Genomic DNA, 10,750 nt, shown 5'->3' with positions numbered 1-10,750 from the left:
TCCTCCTCCTCCTCCTTTTTGTATTTTTTAGGGAAGGGTCTACAGGGTGCTCAGGGTCTCACCACTAGATCAGACTCATAGTGATCTGCCTGTTTTACAGCCTCCCAAGAGCTGGGATTACAGGTGCATGCCACCACGCCCAGTCTCAATCACCATCTCAGGGCCCCCCAGCCCCAAGTGCTTGCTTGCACGTGCTTTAATCCACTCAGCTATTTTGCTGGCCCCTCCTACCTTCTTGAATTCAATAACTTTATGTAACAGGTGACTTTAAATTGTGATGTTAGAAATGATGCACACGTAAAAATCTACTAATCAAGATTCTAAAAGCTTTATTTAGTAGTCTCAAGAAATTACATTGGTTTTTTTTGTGACAGGTGACTGAAATAGCACATATTTAACAATGCAGAAGTTCTTTTTAAAGGATCAGATGTAACTAAGACTTAATGTAAGGGTTGCAATTTTCAGAACTTTGTCCTTTGTCACATTCCTATGCTCTGGGAAGGTAAGCTTATCATTGCTTGATGACAAAAACTGCTTAATAAGCACAATCAGTAACTGCAAACTCAAGAGATCTTATCTTTTTATCACTCTGAGACTTTTGTCAAGCTTGTGGTTAGTCTGGGTTAAAGAGAATAAGATCACATTGCTAATTTATTTCAGACCTCAGTAGCGCACGGGTTCTCTAAGTGTCTTCTACTAAGGATTTTCAACTGTGCTAACGAAGTCCTAACAGGATCAGTCCTACCCAGAATATCTTACGCTGGAGAAACAAATGAGTTTAGATGTTAAAAGAATCAACTGGCCAATAGACTCTTGTGTATCATGGCACAATTCTTATGTGAATGAGCTTTCTTCAGAGATTATCTGGACAACTTCATGAAAGGAGATGCGAATGCTCTTATCTTTGAAAAATTTCAAAACCCCAAATCTCATCCAGTATAAAAATTCTGATTTTTCTTTTGAAAATGTTAGTTCATTAATATCAACTGTGGTACTGTAAAAAGTATAGTTAGTATCAGTTACTGAGAAGAATACACTGAGAACACACTCTTTTAGACACAGTATTTAGTGGGATTTAGAAAATATATACCTGCTCTTTAGAGTGCCTACAATTTAGATGTGCCACTAAAAGTAAGAGACATTAAGGTCAAACAAAGTTTCTACTTGATATTTAGATTTTCAGACTTATCACCATGATATAAAATAATATATTTCTATCTATGTTTTTAACAGTATATGCATTGTTAAATGATATAGTGTAGTATTTATTTTACATATTGCTGACACGCTGCATTTGTAAATATCTGAGTATGTTGGACTGCTCACACATATAACTATTGTACACTTTGGGAGTTCTAAAGAATCAATGAAGTTTAAATCCGTCCTTTCTTCCGAAGACTTGAAAGACATCATCTCCTCTTATATGGTTGATTTTCCTTGTTTATCTATGGAGAATGAATTATAAATGGAAAAAGTGAAAGCAGAAAGTTAGAAATCACTTGTAGTCCTGTGGAGGGATTATGCTGATTTGGGTCAGTTGCAGCTGAGATTAAGTGAATAGATTATGTTGAAAATAAAACACAGACACAGAAAATTAGATCTTCTAGCTGACAGATTTTAACAGTGGTCATGCAAGAGTTGGTTGTTAGTGACCACTGTCTAGATTCTTGTGGTTTCTGGTTTCTTTGGTTGTTATTAGTGAGACTTTGTGAGTTGAACCAAAAATCTTTCATGTATCTGAGAAATTACATAAGCTAATATGATTTCTGAGTTCCCAAGTTCTGACTGTGTATGATGCCAGGAAGCAAATGAATCATGTTGCAGAATAAAGAATGTGAAGGCAAGAGTATTTTAGGATGTCTCAAATATAGACCATGTATATGATAATTTATTGAAGATGATCATATCAAAGATGGCAGGAGAGAAGATACGTTGGAGAAGGATTTTCTATTATGAAGTGAAATACGAATAAAATGTAAATGTGAAAGAAGGGATAAGAAAGAGATTGATGAGAGCTATACTCAAAAAAGTTGCAGCTACTTGTATGACAGAAGAATTAAGCGAACACAATTGATGTCCAGGCATACAAAACAGACATTGGATCTAAACATTTGCTCTATTATACTAGTACCCAGGATGAATATAAGAACATCCAAAGGGGGCAGAAAAAATATTTTAGCTGCCTCTGCAGTCATTGGATGCTAATGTATTCAGATTTTCCTTAAATTGTCTATGCATTAAGTGCTAGTCATAGCTATAAGGGATACTTTTAATGTTATATTTCAAAATGTTACTGCAGGCTGAAAAGTTTTGGTTTAGTACTTGAGCATATCTGTTCTATAGGTACAGAAGTAATTTTGTTGGGATTGATTAACTACCCAGATTTAAAACATTCAGGGCCAGTGAGCTAGCTCAGCATGCTAAGTGCCTGCTTAGGCAAGTGCAGGGAGCAGGGTTTATTCCCTAGCTCCACATGCCACACTGGCCCTGCCTCTGGGCTCGCTGAGCCAGCTACTGAGAAAAGGTATGGTAGCACATGCCTGTCATCCCAGGACTTGGGACACTGAAAACAGGAGGATCACTATGAGTCCATGCTGCATAGTGAGACCCTGTAACAAATACATAAAAATAAATAAAATAAAATAAAATATTCAAATTGTAGACTTATAGTTCCCAAATGATTTTCAGATGGAAAGCTTAAACACTGGGTAAGTTAAAAAGTAAGTCAGAATTCTTATCAATATATTTAATAACAAAAGGGTAACAGAGGCATTTTTAGGCTAAAAAAGATAAAATGAATTATTGAAAGTATCCAATAAAAATGATAGATTTGAACTCCCTGCTAATTTCAATGACACATCCCTTAGCATTTTCATGCAAGAAAAGCTGAAATTTTCCTACCCTTCCTAGATTCTTATGTAGGAAAAAAGAGCTACGTTAGTTTTAATTTTCTCTAAATCCTTGAAGTATTTTAAGGGTGGAAAAGAGAGGATTATTGGGAACTGGACTTTCCCTCTTGTGGGGCCTTACCAGTTTTAACTGTCTTGTTTGTGATCTCATCTAAATATGTTCTGATCCTTAATCCATAGACAATAAGTATTGGAAAGATGTTTTTGTTTCACTTTCTCATTTCAAGGATGAGGAGACTGAATTCCAGCATGTATCCTTGTCACCGTGCCTTTCTAGTGGCAGGGCCAAAACTTGCTTTAGGTTTCCTGGAGAGTCACTGCACTTAACTTCCATCACTACACCTCATCTCATGTTGGGCCGTGGGTTAGAGATTGGGCACCAAAGGGGAAAAAGTGCTGACAAAATAATCTTCAGAAATAGAAGGTGGATGCCCCTATGTTTTTGTGTGTGCACAGTGGGCCTAGACACTTTGCCCCAAGAGCTCTTTGTGGTTTACTGCTGCCATTCTAAGGTCTCTGGGAAATTCACTCTCAACATCTCTAAAGGAACTGAGAATCAGTCCACTGATCTTATCTTTTGCAGCAGTAGAGACAAATGCATCAAAAGAACAGTTATGCAGCATAATTAATTTTTAGACAAGTCTCTGAGCAAAATGCCCTTCATTTGCTCCAGTGTAGACTGAACCTCTTTCCGTGCTGTTCACTATTTTCTTTCTGCCCATTGCTTGGTTCCACCCTCAGGTTGGTAGGCTTGAGTGTGGGACTGTGAACAGACAGGAAGTTACTGTAGGAGACTGGGGTAGCAATTACCATTTGGCCCTGTTCTACCTGATGAGTGTGGCTTGAGGCTAGCACCGGGTTATCAGCTCTTGCTAGAGAATTGGACAGCTGGTTGGTGCTACCCCCAGACTGAGCCAACACCTGGGAGCTCCTAGGGCACACAGGCTTGGTGGTATAACCGTGTGTTGCATTAGCATTGCCCAAGATGACCTGGGCATCTCACAAAATAAGGACTGTGGATCTTGGACGCTGTACTCTCAATTTACTTTCTCACTTGGACAATAACACAAATTGAGAGTCTTCTGAAGTGTGGACAGCTCCATGCCAACAGACACAGTAGGGCCATCAGAGACGGGGCAAATGGGTCCTCCTGCATGATGCTAGTCTTAGTACTTTTTTTTTTTTTTAATCTTTTCATTCTTTCCCCAAATTTAAAGTACTACTTTCTTTAGTGAAAGGTGAAAAATTTATACAATCTTAAGAGAAGTCATAGTATAAAGTTCTACTTTCTTAAAGTACTACTTTAATAAAGCAATATGGCAAGACATATAATGATGTTTAACTGTTTTGACCATGTGCCACTTTTACATAAAAGCAAAATTCTGAAATTAACACCAGTATTCATTATTAGTGGATTTGCTTTAATAAATCATGATAGCCTAGCATGGTTGCACAAAATAATATAATAAATAAGCACACATCTGGAAGATAAAGAACAAAACATACAAAAATTATTTCTATTTCACTGGAAAAGTGGATATTGTTTTCTTAAGAATTCTTTATACTTGTTTAATCTTCTTAAGAAAAAAGATAGAAATTTGAAAACTTAAGAACATCATGCTAATAATGTTCTTCAATTTCAGACTGAAATTTTGTCGTATTTTTAAACAATAACAACCAAAAAAGGGGAACAATTTGAACTTAGAATTTAGAAGTAGGGAATCTCCAACTAGGCTAAAGTCACTGCAGTTTTTTCCTCCTGTGACCCCAGTGTGGCTCAAAAGACTCGCCAGATTCCTATGAGTTTATAGTTTATCTTAAAAGTCAGCAAAAATCTGAGGCCTTACTTTTATCCCCAGGCTTTGATCCAGTTATCAAGGAATAAGGCTTGGAGAAGACCCATCACTAGATTTTGAATGTAATTGATTTTGTTCTCTTCCTCTCCAGCAGGGAGGTATAATACAAATATCTCCTTATATGTGATCATTCAATTTTAGTTGCAGCTATTTTGGTCTTTTAAAAGTTACCCTCCCCCAACTTCTTTCCTTGAATCTTTTCTTGTTTAGCTGAGGGTTACTGATACTTCAATTTCGATTTTAGAAGAAGATGCTTTGAGGGGGCATTTTATGATCTGATAATCAGAACTGTAACCCTTCTCAACCTGCCACATGTATCTGAGTAGCACTCCATTCTTACACAAATTATATGTATCACTCCACATGTCTTTGTTTAGTATTTATCTCATTGTGAAAGCTATAACAGGGCAGGAATCATATGTTTGATTCCTACTATCTAAATATGCTACTTAATATTTAATACTTTACATATCATATATTTATATACGACACGTGCATTTCTGGTTGAAATTTTTTCTAGGACTTAATTTTACCTTTTAGCATTTTTAAAATCATTTGCTTGCATATAAAAATATTTTCATTTTAGTGCAATACAGGTGCTTTTGTGAAGAGATCACTTTCAAATTTACATGTCTTTATTAGGACAACATTTTCATAAAATGTTGATTTTGCTTTGCTTTCTTTTTTTCTACCCAGGAGAAATCAATGATACTACCAAGTATGAGATGTTTACGTTTCATCGTGGAGGTGTACAGGTTTTATGCAAATACCCAGAGACTGTCCAGCAGTTTAAAATGCAGTTACTCAAGGGAAGACATATACTCTGTGACCTCAGTAAGACAAAGGACAGTGGAAACAAGGTGTTCATCAAGAATCAGATATTCTGTCAACTTCAGTTATCCAACAACAGTGTTTCCTTTTTCCTGAATAACTTGGACAGTTCTCATGGCAGCTATTACTCCTGCAACATTTCAATCTTTGATCCCCCTCCTTTTCGACAGATTCTTACAGGAGAATATTTGCATATTTATGGTAAGACATGGATTTTTCTTTGGAGCTTAAGAGGCATATGCATTTTGACAACTTTCTCACTAATGAAAACAAACAAGTAACTTTTGTGTTGGGGTTTAAGTGTAGTTCATGGCAAATTATTTTTGATGAAATATACCAGGGGTGGCTTATCATTAATAATAATTAGAATTTATTGGCAATATACAATTTAATCTCATGGGTTCTTGAGTTAGAATTAGGTCATGTTTGCCTTCAAAACACATATGCCATTAAAAGCAGGAAAAAATGAAGACAAATATACAAAATCATAACTTAATGACTGTTACTGCTGTTCAGTTAAGGCATAAAGCAAAATGAAGAGAGATGATTGAAAACCGAAGTTTTATAACATTACTTTCCTACTTTTGTTTGTGTGTGAAAGTATAGACAGAGTATTCCTTTCTATTCACTGCATTCATAAACATAATATTTGCATAGTCTTTTATGTTTTAGCTTCTGGACCTTTGCTATAATATTGAAGTTTTATAATACTAAGATGCTATAATATTGAAGTGATGTTAATTTCTACTTACTGAACTTCATGATTGTAATGAAGGAAAAAGTGCTTTAACTATACAGTTCTTAAATTAAAATCTTGTGATTTAGCACTGACAGAGATTTGATTTTCAAAGATTTTCATAAATGCTTTTCTTTCCCAATGCAGAATCACAGCTTTGCTGCCAACTGAAATTCTGGTTACCCATAGGGTGTGCAGTTTTTGTTACAGTGTACAGTTGTGGATGCATATTAATTTATTGGCTTAAAAAAAAGGTGAGCACTTTCTATTTTTTTCTTTCATGTATTTACCTGAGTAGAAATTATTTTCTAGAGTAATTTGGTCAACAGATAGACAGTTTGTTTTCCCCCAAGATAGGCTTACTGATTAAACTAATAACTTGGACCAGAGCTCCTTGGTTTATTTTATGTCGTACTTCATTTCAAAAAGGACTCAATGGCTCAAATATAGGTTATTATTGCTATTACACAAGAAGGATAAGGAATTAGGGCCAAGGGAAGGCAAGAGGTTAGGAAGGAGGTTATAACAAAAATAGATGCTTCTGATTTTTAAGAAATTATTAACTGGTAAATTAAGACAAATATGAGGAAGTCTTATAAGGTGTCAATGACAGTTGAGAAGGTTGATAACTTTACATGGTAGGCTACCTGACTCCTTTCTTTTAAAGAAAACTGCTGGAAAACTGTTTGGAAAGATAAAACAATAACAGTAATAATCTCTCTTTGTTGTGGGGCTTTCTTTTTAATCTTTCACATTGAGATTCTCAGCCAAATAACTTAACTCTATACTGCAAGCCATGTGAAAGTGACAGCACCCAAATGTATGTGGTGAGGACAGATTTTTGCATCTCTGCCAAACTAGAATTTTAAAAGAGGGTAAAGAAGGGTGAATGAGGGGCTGGGAATATAGCTCAGTGGCTTAAGTGCCTGCCTGGCAAGTACAAGGTCCTAAGTTTGATCCCCAGTACAAAGAAAAAAGAAGGGAGAATGAGGCTCACAAGTCCTACAAATCTTTTGGGAGAAGGAATGGTAAAGGTAAAAGTGAAGAAGGAAGCTCAACAGAAAGCTCTGGCCTGGGGAGATAGCTCAGTAGAATAGGCACTTGCCTGGGAAGTGCAGGGTCCTGAGTTCAATCCCTGGTGCTGAAAAAAAAAAAGAAAAAAAAAAGAAAAAAAAACCTTTTGTATTTTTATTATTTATTCTTTTTGATGCAAGGTCTTGCTGTGCAGTAAAGACTTGTAGTGATCCTCTTGTCTCAGCCTCCCCAGCGCTGGGATTACCGGCATACACCACCACGCCTGGTTTCGGGATCGGCCTGTCGTGTCTGGGGTTCTGGGGCTGGCACAGCATGCGATGTCAGGGATCAAACCCAGGTCCTTGCACTTGCCAGGCAGGCTTTATGCCTCCGAGGTACCTCCCCAGCCCAAGGAAAGCTCTTTTCAGTTCAAACCCTTTTCATGGCATTCTCTTACTTGGTTTGCGGCTGAGAACCCAAGTCAATGGTTACTCTTTCATCATTTACAACTTCTACAAAGAATAGAAAACAGTCGCAAAACAGGTGGGGATCGGGGTGGAGCAGATGACAAATCATGTTTGCGACTTTTTCTTCCAGAAGCATGGATCCAGCGTGCACGACCCGAATAGTGAATACATGTTCATGGCTGCAGTGAACACGGCTAAAAAACCTAGACTTGCAGGTACAGCTTCACATGGCGGTTTGGGTAGGGAGGAGAAATTTTATGATAAACCTGAAATTTTAATTTTTAATTTCAGACAAAAGGTCCTGAAGGCTTCTTTTTAGTAGTATTTCCTGTGAAAAACTGGTTTTTTCATTTGAACTGAATTTATATCTTTTGTAGTATATTGAAAGTAAACAATATATTTAAATCATTACTGAAATTAAATAAATGGAAAGGTCATAAGCCCTGATTTTATCAATGTAAGTTTCTACCTGGGCTTTCAAAAACTGGGATGATTCTAAAGCTTCCTTGTTGGAAGAGTCATTAAGAGTGGGCATTTACTGAGTCTTGGTTAAGTGCAATTGTTGAATGTGGCCATGTGGGGACCATGCAGGTGGATAGGAAGACTGCACTGAGAGATGTGGGCTGATGTTATGAGGGAAAAGGAGAAAATGTTGAGGATTATGTAGTTATTTCAATGTAAAGTGTGTGCAGTTCAGGAAACTTGGATGGCTTCACTGATGTTAGGTTGAATTTTGACCTTTTTGTTTTCCTTTTTTGAGAATTAGAATTTCATGCTGTCAAGTTTGAGGAGCATCCACTGGAAAATTTGGATGTCTCATGCCTTTGAAGGTAGAATGATGTTAGGCACATAAAGAAGCACAAGCTACTGCATTTTTAAACCATCCAGTTGTTCTGGACAGTATCAAAAGAACACAGTAACTTGTGTTGTCATGGAGTTACAGCATACAAAAGGACCTAAAATTGCACTTTCAGCCCATTTCTTCCTATTTTTAGATGGCAGACATTGATGTTCAGTGTTGGTTTGGTTCTCTAGACAATTAGTACTATAGCTTTGACACTTGCAAAGAGCTTCGCTTCGTTACTGAAGAGATATATTTTATCTCAATCACTGTATTCATATTATAATGTTCTCTGTTAGTTTGGACTTCCTAAAGCAGAATGTGAGATAAGAACTTGGGTACAAGTAGCTCATTTGGGACGTAATCCCAGGAATTAGTGAGGAACAGGGACGGAGTGAGGTAGGCAAAGAGAGAAAACAGGTGGACTGTTGGGGATGTGTTACCAAGGTCTGAGCTCTAGGTCACAGAAGTCTGGCTTCCCTGGGCTTCTGTAAGGCATGGAGCAGGACTTCCCCCATCTGGCTTGTTCTCTGGAAGGACACAAGTAGGGTGTCCATCTATGCCATCACTGCTGGCTTGGAGCTGCCTGCAGGAGGCATTAACACTCCCTGATCTCTGTGCTGTGAGGGGGCTGGGTCCCAAGGGAGGAGTTGGGGCAATGTTTGTTTGTCCTATGCATTAAGTGTGGGATGGGTAAAACCTTCATGAAAAATGGAGACTTGATACTAGGTTTTGAAGAATAAAGATGAGTTTAGTTGGTGTGTGTGTGTGTGTGTGTGTGTGTGTGTCAGGGTGTGTGTATGTGTGCATAAGAAGGAAAGAGGAAAGCTTATTAAAATGAATTGGCACATGGAGAGCTTTCAAAGACTTCATGAAAAATTTCTGTTACAGATGTGACCTCATAATCCGGACCTCTAGCACCCAGGTGTGTATCACTCTGGCCAGTTTCCCAACATGTGAAATACAAAATTTCCTTACTTCCTGGACCACAAACAACCTGACTTGATTTGACTATGTATATCTCCTGCCTGTGTTTTGTTCAATCTGGATCAATAACTGTATCAGACAATAAGGATTTTAACAGACTGTTTCTGTACTGTCAAGTTCTCCTAAAATGGACATCCTCTTGCAACTAACCTTATAGAAAAAAGGTTTTGCTCACGTGTGCTCAACAAACTGACCTCGTTGGGATGGAAGTCCTGCTACTCTGCACCTGCTCCTTGCAATGCATCAGCTAGTAAAACAAACACATCTATAAAAAAATTTAAAAATGAGAAGGGCATTTATCTGTAAAGCAAACAGGTAGCCAAAGGCCAGCATTTGTGCTCATTTTATGAACAGACTACCTCTTCTTTCTGTAGGAATGGGATTTCTTTGTAATTCAGACAGTAGAGGGAGATGCTTCACAACTATAGCTATTTTACTTTGGAGATGTTGGTGCATGCTATGATATACTAGTACAGTAATAGCTACCCGATATTCTCCTCTGGTTTCTGAACCTCAGTTGACCGCTCCACCAAAAATTTAACCACCTTCTCTTGCCTTTAAATTTTTTTAAACACTGCTATCTGCCCACTTGACAGCCTGTAACCACTCTGAATAAGGAGCTACATCTACATTTTCCTCCTTTGCTGCTCATTTCAGTTGTGTTATATATAGCCCCCATACTTGTCTACAATTGGCTTATATTTTTTCTACAAGAAAATTTTTGCTCCAGAAAGACATCTTTCCCAAAATGTATTTAAAATTGTTTACTTTGTTGATATTAGCAATAGGAAATATTGCTCAGAAACAAAACAACTTCATTTTATTATCTTGTTTTCTTCCATCATCTCTGTTTTCATGGTGCTATTGATATCAAGCTCGGCTGTTTTTGAAGATGACATTAAAACTGCAAATGAACAATCCCATGTTTAATTGGCAAGCGGTTTCCCAGGGTAGACTGAATCATCCACTAGGTCCAGAAGCTGAGGTGACTGGAGCATCCTGCCAGACTGCAGCCTTACTGCCTCTGCGCCTGACAGGCCCACATGGCCCCAGCATCCCAGCGAAGCCCTTCACACTGGAGTGGAACACTAGGCTTCTTTGTCCTTAGA

The 10,750-nt window shown here is 37.6% G+C and overlaps 1 protein-coding gene across 1 annotated transcript in view; it reads left to right on the top strand.

Annotated features, from left to right (window-relative positions):
- Positions 1 to 10,312, top strand: part of Icos (inducible T cell costimulator) — a 17,038-nt gene extending 6,726 nt beyond the window's left edge. Inside the window, exons 2-5 of the mRNA XM_023710141.1 lie at positions 5,462 to 5,797; positions 6,480 to 6,586; positions 7,944 to 8,028; positions 9,546 to 10,312. Coding sequence (XP_023565909.1) covers positions 5,462 to 5,797; positions 6,480 to 6,586; positions 7,944 to 8,028; positions 9,546 to 9,559 — 542 coding nt within the window. The 3' untranslated portion in view covers positions 9,560 to 10,312. The remainder of the gene's footprint in view (positions 1 to 5,461; positions 5,798 to 6,479; positions 6,587 to 7,943; positions 8,029 to 9,545) is intronic.
- The last annotated feature ends 438 nt before the right edge of the window (positions 10,313 to 10,750 follow it).

This window comes from Octodon degus, unplaced genomic scaffold (genome assembly GCF_000260255.1).
Source record: "Octodon degus isolate 3935 unplaced genomic scaffold, OctDeg1.0 scaffold00016, whole genome shotgun sequence".
Lineage (NCBI taxonomy): Eukaryota > Metazoa > Chordata > Mammalia > Rodentia > Octodontidae > Octodon > Octodon degus.
Note: the sequence above shows the minus strand (reverse complement) of the source record. Positions and strands in the feature narration are given on the sequence as shown.